The sequence below is a fragment of the Herpailurus yagouaroundi genome, unplaced genomic scaffold (assembly GCF_014898765.1).
Source record: "Herpailurus yagouaroundi ecotype Mexico unplaced genomic scaffold, PumYag 28, whole genome shotgun sequence".
Classification (NCBI taxonomy): Eukaryota; Metazoa; Chordata; class Mammalia; order Carnivora; family Felidae; genus Herpailurus; species Herpailurus yagouaroundi.
In genome coordinates this window covers 122,865,863-122,881,650 of record NW_024412376.1, presented here as the reverse complement: position 1 = coordinate 122,881,650, position 15,788 = coordinate 122,865,863, and the positions used below count along the sequence as shown (strand labels likewise).

The window sequence follows — 15,788 nt, the reverse complement described above, 5'->3', positions numbered from 1 at the left end:
TCTTATCAATAAGGTGCTTATGTTTGTGATTAATTGTTTTATATATTTGGGTGCATAGACATTTATAATTGTTAGCTCTTCCTGATGGATAGACCCTGTAATTATTATATAATGCCCTTCTTCATCTCTTGTAACAGCCTTTAATTTAAAGTCTAGTTTGTCTGATATAAGTATGGCTACTCCAGCTTTCTTTTGACTTCCAGTAGCATGATAAATAGTTCTCCATCCCCTCACTTTCAATCTGAAGGTGTCCTCAGGTCTAAAATGAATCTCTTGTAGACAGCAAATAGATGGGTCTTGTGTTTTTATTCATTCTGATACCCTGCGTCTTTTGTTTGGAGCATTTAGTCCATTTACATTCAGTGTTATTATAAACAGATATGGGTTTAGAGTCATTGTGATGTCTGTAGGTTTCATGCTTGTAATGATGTCTCTGGTACTTTGTGGTCCTTGCAACATTTCACTCACAGAATCCCCCTTAGGATCTCTTATAGGGCTGGTTTAGTGGTGATGAATTCCTTCAGTTTTTGTTTGTTTGGGAAGACCTTTATCTCTCCTTCTATTCTGAATGACAGACTTGCTGGATAAAGAATTCTCAGCTGCATATTTTTCTCTTCATCACATTGAAGATTTCCTGCCATTCCTTTCTGGCCTGCCAAGTTTCAGTAGATAGATCTGCCACTAGTCTTATGGGTCTCCCTTTATAAGTTAGAGTGTGTTTATCCCTAACTGCTTTCAGGATTTTCCCTTTATCCTTGTATTTTGCCAGTTTCACTATGATGTGTCATACAGAAGATAAATTCAAGCTATGCCTGAAGGGAGTTCTCTGTGCCTCTTGGATTTCAATGCCTTTTTCCTTCCCCATATCAGGGAAGTTCTCAACTATGATTTGTTCAAGTACACCTTCAGCCCCTTTCTCTCTCTCTTCCTCTTCTGGAATTCCTATTATATAGATATTGTTCTGTTTGATTGCATCACTTAGTTCTCTAATTCTCCCCTCATACTCCTGGATTTTTTTATCTCTCTTTTTCTCAGCTTCCTCTTTTTCCATAATTTTATCTTCTAATTCACCTATTCTCTCCTCTGCCTCTTTAATCCGAGCTGTGGTCGCCTCCATTTTATTTTGCACCTCATTTATAGCATTTTTTAGTTCCTCATGACTGTTTCTTAGTCCCTTGATCTCTTTAGCAATAGATTCTCTGCTGTCCTCTATACTTTTTTCAAGCCCAGCAATTAATTTTATGACTATTATTCTAAATTCTTGTTCTGTTATATGGCTTAAATCATTTTTGACCAATTCATTAGCTGTCACTACTTCCTGGAGTTTCTTTTGAGGATAGTTCTTCCATTTCATCATTTTGGGTAGTCCCTGGAGTGGCGCGGAACTGCAGGGCACTTCCCCTGTGCTGTCTGGAGTAACTTGTGTTGGTGGGCAGGGCTGCAGTCAGACCTGATGTTTGTCCCCAGCCCACTGCTGGGGCCACAGTCAGACTGGTGTGTACCTTATCTCACCCTCTCCCAGGGGCAGGACTCACTGTGGAGTGGTGTGGCCCCTGTCTGGGCTACTTGCACACTACCAGGCTTGTGGTGCTGCTTTGATGGGATCTGGCATATTAGCTGAGGTGGATTCGCAGGGTGCACAGGGTGGGAGGGGCAGGCTTAGCTTGCTTTGCTGTAGGTGGTCCCCTGTGGGAGGGGCCCTGCAGCACCAGGAGGGAGGCAGACCCGTCAGAGGGTTGGATCCACAGAAGCACATCGTTGTGTGTTTGTGCAGTGCAAGCAAGTTTGGTGACAGAAACTGGTTCCCTTTGGGATTTCTGCCGGGGGATGGGAGAGGGAGATGACTCTGGCCGAGCTGAGCTCTGTCTTCCAGGGCTCAACAACTCTCCCTCCCAGTGTCCTCTCACCCTCCCACTCTCCGAGCAGAGCTGTTGACTTTTAACATTCCAGATGTTAAGTCCTGCTGGCTGTCAGAACTCACGGAGTCTGGCACCTCCGCTTTTGCAAGCCAGACTCAGGGGCTCTGCTTTGCTGGTGGGCTGTCCCTCTGCCCCGGCTCCCTCCTGCCAGTCCATGTAGCGCGCACCGCCTCTCCGCCCTTCCTACCCTCTTCCATGGGCCTCTTGTCTACGCTTGGCTCTGGAGAGTCCGTTCTCCTCAAGTGAAGTGTTTTTTAAACTGCAAGTCTCAACCCATCAGTGGATCATAAAATGGATTCCAGTTTTTTTTTAATGAAATCAAATGGAATTTAAAAAATCAGAATACCTTACTCAGGTAAAGCATTGTTTCATGATAATTTTGTTTTGGATATACAGCACACACACACACACACACACACACACACACACACACACAGATTTACATATACTGTATCAGTATAAAATGCACTTCTTACTGTGGCTCATAGTACAAATATTTTTAGAAAACACCAATCTGATATTTAAAAAAAAAACCCAACTATGATTATGGGAAAAGAAGTTTTTAAGATAGAAACAATATATATAATTGATCAGAGGTTGATTATAGCAATGAAAAAATGCAGTTTTTTTTCCTCCAATGATTATAATATTTCATGTTCCATTTGTATATAGGCCCTACAGTGATTACTTAACAAGAAGTTCTCATCAAATCTCTGATCCTTCACCCCGTTTATTACAACTGTCAATAGCCAAAGCCATAAATCCAAACTATGTTCCTCCAAAAAAGGTAAGTGGGTCCATGTGAAAGAAACAGTTCCTGATTGATTTTGCAACATGTAACATGTTTATAACTGTAGCATGCTGTCCTCTTATTTCTGGGTGTATCTTCCTTTTTCCCGTTTATGTTTCCCTCTCATCAAATGAACTTTTCTTACTATCTCCTCTATGCCTAATTTATCAGCCAAGATTTAATCAGAGAAGCAGAACAGCTATGCAGAATTTAAGCAATTGTGGAAGCTGATAGAGAAGTCTATGGAAGGCTGTTTAGGCAGTTGGAACTTGGGTCTTGTTATACACCCAGAAGCAATGAGAGATAGTAAGGGTAGGCCAGCACTTACTTGGAAAGTATCTACTTCAGGGCAACCCAATACAAGTTATTCAGGCAGGTGGAATCTGACCTCCTCAGGCAGGAGAGAAAGGGCTGATTGTATTCATAAGAAAGGCTCAGCCGTATTTAGGGGTCCCCATCTTCATTGGAATCTGCTCATATATTCCCATTCCAATTTTCAAGGTCCTGTTCCTTCTCAATCATTGCTTTAACTTGAACGTAGGAGACCAGACAAATTTGGTAATTCAATTTGCACTATAATTCACCCACTCACAGAATTAGATTTCGAGTTTGGTTTTCAGAATTTTCAGCCCTGTGATCATAGACTATAAGGATTTCTTTTATGGAAGTCACAGAAACTTTCTGGTCCTTTACCCAGACCTTAAGGTGGAAGCTTAAATGCCTGAGCCAGTCATTTCTTAACTCACTTTCTCCAGTGTACTTAGAAACAACCAAATAATCCCACTATACTTCTTTATTTCACTAAAATATTTTCTGGTAGCAGCTGCTTGGTCACTCGAAGTCTTGCTTTCTGTTTTGCCACTGCATGCTATGGACTACCAGGATTTTTTCTTAACTTCTGGCAACAGAATCATGAATAACTTTAAATCCAAATACTCAAAAAACAAATTCCAGATAATCTAGAACCAATACAGAGAACCAATTCTTAAAGTTGGGATTTGGTTATTTGTTGCTTCATACCAAAGCACCCCCAAACTTAGTAGTGTAAAACAATAAGCATTTTATTACACTCAAGCATTTTATGAATTAGAAATCCCTCAGCTAGTATATCTCTAGTGGCTTGGGTGTCTGAAATGGTAGGGGGCTGAAAGTTCCTTTATACTTGTCTTAATCAGCTTGGGCTGCTATAACAAAATACCATAGACTGAATGCCTTAAAAGACATTTATTTCTCACAGTTCTGGAGACAGAGAAGTCCACGATCAAGGTGTAGCAGATTCTCTTCTTGATGAAGGTCCTCTTCTTGGTTTGTAGACAGCCACCATCTTGCTGTGTACTCACATGACTTCTTTTTGTGTGCAAAGAGGAGTTCTTATCTCTCTTCTTATAAGGACACCAATCCCATTATGAGGGTTCTAACCTCATGACTTCATCTAAACGTAATTACCTCCCAAAGGCCCCACCTCCCAATATTAACCCACTGGGGACTAGGACTTCAACATATGAATTTGAGAGGGACATTAACAGTCAGTCCATAACAACATCTGTGTGTGGTACCTTGGCTGATATGACTTAAATGCTAGACTCAGTTGGGAATATCCACAGGAGCACCTTCTTTTGGCCTCTCCATATAGCTTAGACTTCTCTCAGCATAGCAGCTGTATTCTGATAAGGAATATTCTAAAATGGAATGTTTCAAGGGTGAGCATACCAAAAGAACCAGGTAGAACTGCATAATTTTTTTTGAGTTGGCCTTGGTAGTCACATAATGTCACTACAGTCATATTCTGTTGATTTATGGAGTTACAAGTCTGGCCAGATTCAAGGGGGCAGGGATACAAACCCCAGCTCTCACTGAGAGAAGAATAATTTCAAAGAATTTATAGCCACTTAAGAAAAGAACCTGCAAATCCAGTGATGTGAGTCTTTTGGTATCCTTGAGCATGGTTTTTGTATATAGAAAAGACTGTTCAGAGGTATGTTCTTGATTTAAATAATTAGTAGTCAATTTTTAAAACTTGAAGTTAAAAATCTATTTCTTTCGGGATGACCGAGTGGCTCAGTAGGTTGAGCATCTGACTCTAGCTCAGGTCATAATCTCATGGTTCCTGAGTTCAAGCCCTGCGTCAGGGTCTGTGCTGACAGCTTAGAGGCAGGAGCCTGCTTTGGATTCTGTGTCTCCCTCTCCCTCTGCCCCTTCCCCACTCACACTCTGTCTCTCTCTCTCTGTCTCTCGCTCTCTCAAAAATAAATAAACAGTAAAAATATCTTTTTCTTTCTCAGGCTTTTAAATTTAATGCATAAGTTTTATTACTCTGTTTATAATTCCAGAAGTTTAACAATAACTTTTAAGAGTCCTGAATAATGTTTGATTTGGTTTCTAAACTTAATCAAATGCCTCCAAATAACTTATATCATATTTACTAATATATTAAATTTGATTTATTTTGTAAGCCTTTTACTTCAGCCATCTACATTAATGAACAAAATCTCAAATATTAAATAACTATTTAAAAATCTGCATTAAACTTATCAATATGGTGAACTTAAAGTTTTCAATGTTGTAAGAATGACATAAACTTAAGATTTCAATCTAATGTTATAACTCACATATATGCTTCAAGTTGCAGTTGTAAGGTGATCACTCTAAAAGGCCAAATTCTCTTAAACATGCACATGGTTGTTTTTGTTTTTGTTTTTTTTGTTTTGTTTTTTGTTTTTTGTTTTGTAAGCTCTATGCCCAGTGTGAGACTTGAACTCATGACCCAAGATCAAGACTCACATGCTCTACCAACTGAACTAGCCAGGAACCCCCATGTACGTGCTTTTTAATTTTAATAATATACATAGTTTTTGTTTCTATAATAATTTTTAATTTACTGAAAAGTTGCAAGAATTAACATTTTATTCCATTTGCTTAATCATTCTGTCTCCTCCATGTGGGGTGTGTGTGTGTGTGTGTGTGTGTGTGTGTATTTAGTTATTTCCCTGAATCATTTTTGAGAGTTACAGATATCATATAGTCATTTTCCTAAATACTTCAGTGTGTATTTCCCAAGAACAAGGACATCATCTTATGTAACCACTGGATTGTTATCAAAATGAGGAAGTTTTATTGATAGATACTGTATCCACTCCATAGTCCATGTCCAAATGTCATCAATTCTAGCGCATACTTATTCTTAGTACCAGGTATTATTAATTATATGATTTTATTTCTCTTAGCTTTTTTGCAGTTAATGCTGAACCTTCCGAGAGTTTAAAAATATACATGCCCACTAGGGCACCTGGGTGGCTCAGTTGGTTAAGCATTAGACTGTGGCTCAGCTCATGATCTCATGGTTCCTGAGTTGGAGCCCCATATCAGGCTTCATGCCAACAGTGTGGGCTCTGCTTGGGATTCTCTCCCTCTCTGTCCCTCCCTACCCCTCCCCTGCTCACATGTGTGTTCTCATACACACACACACTCTCTCAAGATAAATAAATAAACTTAAAAAAAAAATACACATGCCCACAAAGGAAGCCAAGTTACTTTCACAGGTACCTGAGATTACTTGCCACCAGAGACTTTGGATGGATGAACTGTAAAAAATCTTTTTTCCCTTCTATGAATGTGTTACTGAGTCTCTTTTTTATGGTAACTTTGTCACTACAAACTTAAAAAGAGTTGGTTTCATAGCTCACTTAGTGCATATCCATCATTCTCTCTCTACTTGCAGATGTCTGCAGCTCCTACTTAAGACTAATCAAACTGTTTAGATTTTTAAAATCTTTGACTCTTGAGAGATTTTGGCTTTGAAGACTCCTATTTTATATTTAGCAGATATCTTTGAGTATTAAACACATGTACTCTGGATACCTCACATGACTTTGTCTGACTTGTTGTCCTAATTTATGAAGTCATTCTATCAACATGTCTCCCCACCATTATTCTCAATCTGATTATTTTCTGAGAACAAAAATTTGAGAAGTAAAGTTACCAGATCAAGGGTATGAACATTTTTGAGGTGATTTATATATTATCCCAAAATGTGTTCCAACAAAAGTGATTTTGATTTACATAGCCAGTTGCATTATTTGGGCTGACTTTTGCAGTGCATTCTTGCCAACATTAGATATTATTTTACAAAATATTAATTTTATAATAAAAATACTATCTCATTAATAAACACTTTCATTTCTTTGATTAACAAATTCAGTAATTCTCAACATTTTATTTAACTATGTATTTTTCTTTTATAAATTTGTCTATTCATGGCTTTTTATTTTTCTAATGGTCTGCACATTTTGTATTGATTCATAACAGTTCTTTACATATTATAGATATTCTTCATTATATATATGTATATATAATATAATATAATATTGCTATATATATATACACACACACATATATATATACACACACACATATATATGTGTATATATATATATATATATATATATATATATATATATATAAATTATTTTTTCCAGCATATATTTTGCAATTTTGGAGTTATAATTTACATAAAATGCATAGATCTTAAGTGTATAGTTTAAGAAGATTTTAACAAATGTATATATCCATTCAATAATCACCTCAATCAAGATATAAAACATTATCCCAAAAAGTTTCCTCCTGACTATTTCTAGTCAATTCCACTCTACCCCCTGCCCTAGAGTCAACCACTTCCAAATTTCTATCACCATAGGTTAGTAGTATTTCTTATTCTTTGTAGGTTTATATAAGATTTATATTATTTCTTCTTAAATATTTGAAAGAAATTTACCGTCTAAGCAATCTGGGCTTAGCATCTATATTCTCTGTAGGTTTGTACATCACTTACATTATTTTTTTTGTCTTAAACATTTGATAGAATTTACCATTGAAGCAATCCAGGCTCAGTGTCTGTACAATTCCATGAAGGGCTAATTAATCATTTACAATGAATAAAACTTTGCCTACTATCAGGTTCTGGGAAAATCAGAGAAATATATGACAACCACTGCTTTCAGTTAAGGCTTACAATTAAAAAGGAAATAAAATGATCACTTGTTAATCCAATTCATTAAACAAATATTTCTTAATTATATTATGTAAGACACAATAAGAATAATAAAACAGTTCCTTTCCTTAAAGTAAATTTCAATTTAGAAGAAACCATAGACCTATAGGTAAATAATTAAGATTATTTGATACTCATAAAAGAGAATAAATAAGGTACTGAGAGATACCAGAAGAAGAGTGGGAAAACCCAAGAAAAATACTCTTATCATGGAATTGTACAGACAGATAGGACCTTAGGTTTCACTCTCAACTTTGCAACTTATTCACTATATAAGCTCAAATAAATTGCTGAACTTCATATAGAACCTTAGTTTCCCCATAAGTGAAATACAAATAAAAATTATATACCAGGTGAGATAAAAAATGAGTGAGTACATGTAAAACACTGTCAGCGTTAGTATCATCAACGTCTTAACACAAAAAGGGATTTGGAACATATCTTGTTTATTATTTTTCTGCTCACAGTTAAAACCCTATTTTTATTGACTATATTCCTCTTAAAGTCTTGTGGTAAGTTTTGAGTTTGAATACTAGTAATTAAAATAGAAGACCATATAATTTGAACACATTTCCATAATTAAGATAGTGAGGAATGACTTGGGGGACTAGCTCAGCATTGTGTATGGAGAATGTGGTTCTGCCTTTCTTCTTCTTGGCTTTGGTTTCTTTTTCTTATCTGTTCCAATTAGAAGAGAGCCCCTTGAATTCACTTTAAGTATGGGAATTTGTGATAATGTGAGTCCCAATTTCCAAAGGCCAAAAATAGTTAAGAACAGGGGCTCCTGGGTGGCTTAGTCGGTTGAGCGTCCAACTCTTGGTTTCGGCTCAGGTCATGATCTCATGGTTTGTGAGTTTGAGCCCTGCCTTGGGCTCCATGCTGACAGTGCAAAGCCTGCTTGGGATTCTCTCTCTCCCTCTTTCTCTCTGCCCCTCCCCTGCTCACTCTCTCTGTCTCTCTCAAAAAATAAATAAATAATCTTAAGAAAATAGTTAAGAACAAAGCACAGCTCTCCCTCTTACAGTATTGTTACATGGTAGGCCTGAGCCTTCCCTCTTGGCTGAGTTTATCATTCCACAAATCAGTGTTACCATTTATCTCTTGGTTACTATGTAAGGTTGCCATTCCCTCCCCATCTTTAGTTTAACAGCAAGTTCCTGAAAATCTGGGTTGGAATTCATACAACCTGCTTTGAAAAAAATGGAAATTGATAATTTCATCTATGATCATGGGTTACTACAAGACTCTTATCCTTTCTGCTGGATTTGCTGAGAAGTCTGGTTCAGAGGCCAGATGTACTTTGTACCATGTTTATTATTTGATACTTACAGACACTATTTTATTTTTTTCCCCTAGATTGAAACCAAGATTGCAGCTTCTGCCCTGAGTGCTGTTGCAACTCCAAGAATTATAGACCTTGCCCATCCAAGGATCAAGATAGAGGGTCTGTGCTTTGAAAGAGAAAGATGTGAAATGCCCATCCGTCCTGTAAGCCACCACTTCCTTGGCATCCTTCACCTCACTTTTTGGTTGTTCCTAGGGTACTACTTTGCCACTACAGAGCATAGGCCAAAGTCATTGGGAAAGAGAATCTTTCAAGATTCTGGCATGAAGGAAGACCTAGCTGCAAGATATGTGGAGAGTCTGGGGAAAGAGGACGAAGAGCATGGGCTTTGGAATCAGTAAGAACTGGGTTCAAATTCTAGCCTCAACACTACTACTAGCTCTTTGATATTGTGGCAGTGTTCCTGAGCCTTATTTATTCATTCAAGTATTTGAATGCCTACTGTGTGCCAGCCATCATTCCCAGTGAACAAGATGGAGGGAGACAAAAAATAAACAGATAAGATAATGTCAGGTAGTGATAAGTGCTATGAAGACAATAAAATAGGAAATGATTGACTTTGGGTGAGAGTGGAGAATACTCTACTTTGCATATGGTAGTCAGGGAAAGCCCCTCTAAGGAAGGGATATTTGATCTGAAACTTGAATGAGTCAGCTAAGTGAAGGTCTGAGAGGAGAATATTCTAGTAAAGGGAAGAGCACATACCAAAGTCTTAAATTTGAGAAGACCTTGAAGTTGGGTGGAACCAGGTGGGCAAGGAGATTATAAAGTTAACAGTTCTGGGCCACCTGGGTGGCTCAGTCGGTTAAGCCTGCAACTTCGGCTCAGGTTATGATCTCGCAGTTCGTGGGTTCGAGCCCCACAGGGGGGCTCTGTGCCGACAGCTCAAAGTCTGGAGCCTGCTTTGGAATCTGTGTCTCCCTCTCTCTCTGTACCTCCCCTGTTTGCTCACTCTTGCTCTCTCAAAAAATGAATAAACATTTAGAAAAAAATTTAGTAAAAAAATTTTTTTAAATAAAGTTAACAGTTCCTACTTGGAGGGTGATGTGACTTGAAATAATAGATAAGGCATGGTGCTCGGAACAGAGGCTGGCACATTCAGTGGCTTCCCTCCCTCCTCCTCTTTGACACTCCCCTCCATTCATTGTAGTGGCAACTTGGTGTCCAATTTCAGTTGAGTTTTCAATAAATATGTAAATCATGTTGCCAAGGAGGTTGGATACATTTTATTCTCTAAGAACCTGAGGATTTGATATGGAATTCTATTAGGAAAGAAATCTAGTCTAGAAATCAAAACCCCTCAGACAAGCATCTTGAGTTTGCTGACATGACTTCCTTGTGACCCTTGGGCAAATCACTTTACTTTCAGTTCTTTTGGTATATAAAATGGGAGTTACAGGTATCTTTCTTCAGTTGCTAGGATTGTTTGGGAGTTTATAAAAAATATTTTTAAAAAGTGATGCCCCTACAGATATCATACTTTTAGAACCCAAAATAAGTCTATACCAGTGCAGCACAGTCCTTTCAGGGCAATTGAGTGGTGTTTGTTGTCCATCCTAATTCTTTTTAATGAGCACATAAGAGAGAGAATAGGAGCTATATGTCATCCTCCCAGTTTTACCAATTAAACAACATAACAGAAAGGCAACCTGGCAGATGCAGTTTCAAAGTAAGACCAGAAGGAGTAGATCCATCTGTCAATCAACACATATTCAGCACTAGTTATATACTTATTCTAGCTTTTGGCAAACATTCAAGAAGCTTATATTCTAATGGGGAGACACAGACAATGAATATACCAACAAAGAGATAAGAGAGCTAAGTCAGGTGTTAGTAAGTGCTATAAAGAAGATTAAATAAGTGTACTGTAGAGGAGAGTTATTAGAAAGGTTCATGTATCTTGGATGGTGAGGGAAGATGTCCTTGAGAACATGATGTTTGAATCTAGAAACTTGAATGATGAAGAAGCAGCCATGACAAGATGGAGGAAGGAGGATTTCAAGTAGAACTGGCAGGTGCAAAAATCCCAACGTGGAAAGAGCTGGGCCAGACGGGCCTCATGTAACAAAGGTCACTGTGATCAAGGTGGGGAGAGGAAGGAGATGAGGTCAGAGGAATAGGGATAGCAGCCAGATCACATAGGGCCTTCGAGGTCACAGTAAGGAGTCTAAATGTTATTCATAGCAAAATGGGAAACCACTGGAAGGTTTTAAACCCTGAGAGTGACATAATCTGAGCTGGGCTTTAGAAAGTATGTATCTCATGGGGTTGTTATGATGATTGAGTGGGAATAATATAGGTGCCCTACTTAGAACACTGTGTGGCCCATGAAATGCACTCATTAAAATGCTCATTCTCTCCCTCAGTAATTGGTAGAAAAGGCTAGATCATACAGAACAAGAATGGAAGCAGGGAGACCAGGGAGGAGTCTGCTGCTATAATCCAGGAGAGAACCTGTATCTGATGGTGACTCAGTTCGGGGCATAGCTGTAAAGAGAGGGAGATGTGAAAATTGAAATCTATTTTTGCATGTTTTTGCTTCTACTACAGATATCCCGTGCTGCCTTGCTAACCAAACCTAGCCCTCGAATAATAGCTCTAGCTGAGGCCAAGCCTCTTCATCAAGATTATCTACCTGTCCGTGATGCCCATTGGCCAGTATCTTATGCTGCTATCCATTACAAAATATCTGCCAGAATTCAGGAACTAGCTAATCCAAATACAAGGTATGTCATTTTAAAACTAATATGGGGCAGGAAGGCTGGGGGTGCTAGGGAGAGGGAAAAATTGACCTAATAAGACCAATAAAAAGAATTGTAAGAATATAGGAAATTTTCAAAAACATCTCACTTGTTACATTAGTTGTGACAAATCTGTGGTTTTACCGCAAATCTAAGGCAACAGTTAAAGGGTTAGTGGACTAGTATTGAAATTTAGATCTAGGAAACAACTCTGTAAGTATGGATGTGGGATTATTTATCTAACATATTGTTAAGTGAAGCAAGTTACAGAACAGAGCACGAAATATGTTACAGTTTGTGTAAGAAAATACACATATGCCATGTATTGGCTTGCAGGTACCTATGACATCTCAGAAAAGTATGCAAGAAGCTAGTAACAATGGTTACTTGTGGGGGCCCAAGGTAAATGGGATAGGACAAAGATTTACTTTTTACTAAATAGGCTTTTATATTTTTCCATGTTTTGCATCATGCGACCTATTTGAAATAGATAAGAAAATACATTTAATAAAGAAGAAATTGTGTCTAATTCTTACTTACTTCCTAGAAGATTTCTTAATTTGCCTGAACCTCAGTTCATTTTGTTTCCTTCATGAGATAATACCTGACACCCCTTTTTAAGCATCATCAGGAAAACCTAGGAGAAACTGAAAAAGTCATAGAAGTCTTCAGCTTAGGGAACAGGAAATATGTTAATTCTTACATAATAAAATATTTATCAAGTGTTTTTCCTTAAAAGAAATAAATTCCAACAACAATGAAATGAAGCTCATTTTCTGTTCATTGACAAAGGAAAGGGAAGAGTAAGATCAAGTCCTCAGGATTTACCCAAGTGGCAAAGTTATTATTTGGTGGTAAGGTGCTGAGGGTGGAAATTTCAAAAGTTTGATTTCTTCAAGTTCACCAGAGAACTGTTGGGCTGGTTTTAACATTGGCAAGTTACTGAAAAATTTCCAGAATTAACTTTCTGTGGAAAGAGCAAAGGCTTTGGAATCTGATAGATAACATGAATCTGGATTTGACCACAGGTCATTTTTATAAGTTCCTTGAGCCTTCTTGTCCTTACCTGTACAGTGAGGGTTATGACACCTGTTTCGTGGGGTGCTTATGAAAATCAAAAATGCATAATATCATAGAGCCTAACATGTAGTGGATGGTTGAGGAATGTGAGTTCCATTTTCTGTTCATCTTTTTTCAGGTTGCATTCTTTTTCCCCCATTTCAGGTCTCCTGTGCATATTGTATATTACGATCCAAATGTCTTTAAAGTCAAGCCAGCTGCTCTGAAAACACAGTGTTCTCCGAGGATCCACGAGTTGGCAGAACCCCTTATGCGTTAAGCACAGAAAGCCACATCAGTCGCACTGTAGTTATGTATCTAGAAAACATATTAGGTGACTTAGTTCCCATTTCTGATCCTGTCAGTTTGTATTCCCCATCCCCTCAAAAACCATGTGAGACCTCCAGAGAACACCACTGTTAGTAACACCATCGATAGTAATTCCTGCTGTTACCTGTAATCCTGTCTTTAGCCGGTTTGGGGACTTGAGCATGCAATAAAAGAGAAAATGAGAGCTTGCCTTATCCTTACTGTATCTCCTCACAAGCATCTTGGCTGTCTCATTGCTCTGACTGACCTGTAGAAACACTCCTTGTATTTGCTGGGTTTGTTTTCCCTTTCCCGGAGAGATCTGTGTTCCCCAGCAGCTGATCTCTGCTCAGTCCCTTCTCTAATAAGTCCTGAGAATTGAAATAATTCTTTGTGTTGCTTTTCCAGTCTCCCCTCCTTACCCAAGAAATAACACTGAAATGGTGAAGCCTTTTGAGACAACTTGAAATGCTTTTTATAATCTTTAGATGAAATTTAGAGAATGGGTTACCTTAAATAATCACACCTGCACCAATCTCTGTTACTTCATGTCATTTATCATGAATGACAGAAAAAGCAAGGTATTTGGTAAGCATTGTAATTCTCTGTCAAATTTCATCTTCCCAGAGTTTTTAAAATTTAATTGTTTTATTCTCTCCATGGATAAGTATTTTATAAATGAAATTAAATTTTAATATATATCTAGATTTACATGAAAATGAATTTATCTGAAAACCAGTTTTATAGATGCCTGAGTTCTATCTCCAATGCTTTGTGTTAAGGAGATAACTAGTGTTATGGAGAGGCAATACCATATAGTAGTTTTGAACTTGGGTTTTTGAGGGGCGCCTGGGTGGCGCAGTCGGTTAAGCGTCCGACTTCAGCCAGGTCACGATCTCGCGGTGCGTGAGTTCGAGCCCCGCGTCAGGCTCTGGGCTGATGGCTCAGAGCCTGGAGCCTGTTTCCGATTCTGTGTCTCCCTCTCTCTCTGCCCCTCCCCCGTTCATGCTCTGTCTCTCTCTGTCCCAAAAATAAATAAACGTTGAACTTGGGTTTTTGAATCAGGCATATCTGGGTTAGTATCCCCCATGGATCATTTACCAGGTATGTGATTTTGTTTTTTTGTTTTTTATTTTAACATGTATTTATTTTTGAGACAGAGAGAGACAGAGCATGAATGGGGGGAGGGTCAGAGAGAGAGGGAGACACAGAATCAGAAGCAGGTTCCAGGTTCTGAGCTGTCAGCACAGAGCCTGACACAGGGCTCGAACCCATGGACTGCAAGATCACGACCTGAACCGAAGTCGGACGCTTAACCGACTGAGCCACCCAGGCACCCAGTTTTGTGATTTTGAACAAATTCCCTAACTCTCTGTATTTGTTTCTTTGTGTAAAATGGGTTCCTGCTGCATTTTTATAAAGATTAAATAAGAAAATTATGTAATAAAGCATGAACTGGAAAAATATTATTTAAAATTTAGCTCCTTTTGCCCTGTAAGGGGGAATGGCATAGTTTATATCACTGGGAAAATAAATATCTTTATGGCTTGATTCATACAATGAATGAATGTTTGTTGAGTTTCTTTGCTTTGCCGGGCACTGTACCAGGCATTGGAGGTAATCATACTAACCCAAACAGTTGTGGGCTCTGCTCTCATGGACTGTTTAGCCAACTGAGAGGGATAGAATTCAAAAATTCACAAATAAATATAAAATTACAGCAGTAGTAAGTATTATGATGAAGAGGTGATAATGCAATGAAATAACAGAATAGAGAACTTTGTTTCCCCTTAGGAAGACAAAAGAAGGCTTCTTTTTTTCAACGTTTTTTTATTTATTTTTGGGACAGAGAGAGACAGAGCATGAATGGGGGAGGGGCAGAGAGAGAGGGAGACACAGAATCAGAAACAGGCTCCAGGCTCCGAGCCATCAGCCCAGAGCCTGACGCGGGGCTCGAACTCACGGACTGCGAGATCGTGACCTGGCTGAAGTCGGACGCTTAACTGACTGCGCCACCCAGGCGCCCCAAAAGAAGGCTTCTTTAATGAAGGGACAATTGGGCTGGAATCTACAAATTGAGTAGGGTTAACTAACCAAATAGGAGGAGATAGAAAGCCAGTCCATGTAGTGGGAGCATGTGTTTAGTGGACATTTGTTGATTTGAAGGCCATCCTGCATCGATTTCTCCTCCTTCTGGTAAGAACTCCCAATTTTCTTTTGGAGAATTACTTTGTCTTCATTGTTAAGCTTTACCGGGACTTGTATTCAAGGTATCCTGGCCAAGGGATGAGCATGTGACCTAAACTGGCCAAGCCCACTGAACTGTCCTCTGGGGCTTTGGATCTTGTGCAGAGTGCTGCTTGGGGTCAGGGGTATAGTTGGAGCTGATAGTTCCCAATAGCAGTACCCTGATGAGACTTCATTTTGCTCCTACCACCTGTGTCCCTGGAGCCACCCTGGCCCTTCACCTATTCCTTTGACTCAGGAGCTACCCACAGCCTTCTAGTAAATCCCCTGTGGCAGGTGGATAGGTGTGTTGGAGACTGAAAGAAAATTTGGCTCAAACAGAGAGGAAAAA

At 38.7% G+C, this 15,788-nt stretch overlaps 1 protein-coding gene across 4 annotated transcripts in view; it reads left to right on the top strand.

Moving 5' to 3' along the window:
• The window catches only part of SPMAP2L (sperm microtubule associated protein 2 like), a 54,507-nt gene extending 41,076 nt beyond the window's left edge, over nucleotides 1-13,431 (top strand). For 3 of the 4 annotated variants that reach the window (XM_040482836.1, XM_040482828.1, XM_040482839.1), the window contains 4 exons: nucleotides 2,592-2,706; nucleotides 9,113-9,244; nucleotides 11,652-11,827; nucleotides 13,067-13,431. In XM_040482836.1, coding sequence (XP_040338770.1) covers nucleotides 2,592-2,706; nucleotides 9,113-9,244; nucleotides 11,652-11,827; nucleotides 13,067-13,181 — 538 coding nt within the window. In that variant the 3' untranslated portion in view covers nucleotides 13,182-13,431. Of the gene's footprint in view, nucleotides 1-2,591; nucleotides 2,707-9,112; nucleotides 9,245-11,651; nucleotides 11,828-13,040 lie in introns of all 4 variants that reach the window. The other variant, XM_040482832.1, reaches the window with a different exon arrangement.
• The last annotated feature ends 2,357 nt before the right edge of the window (nucleotides 13,432-15,788 follow it).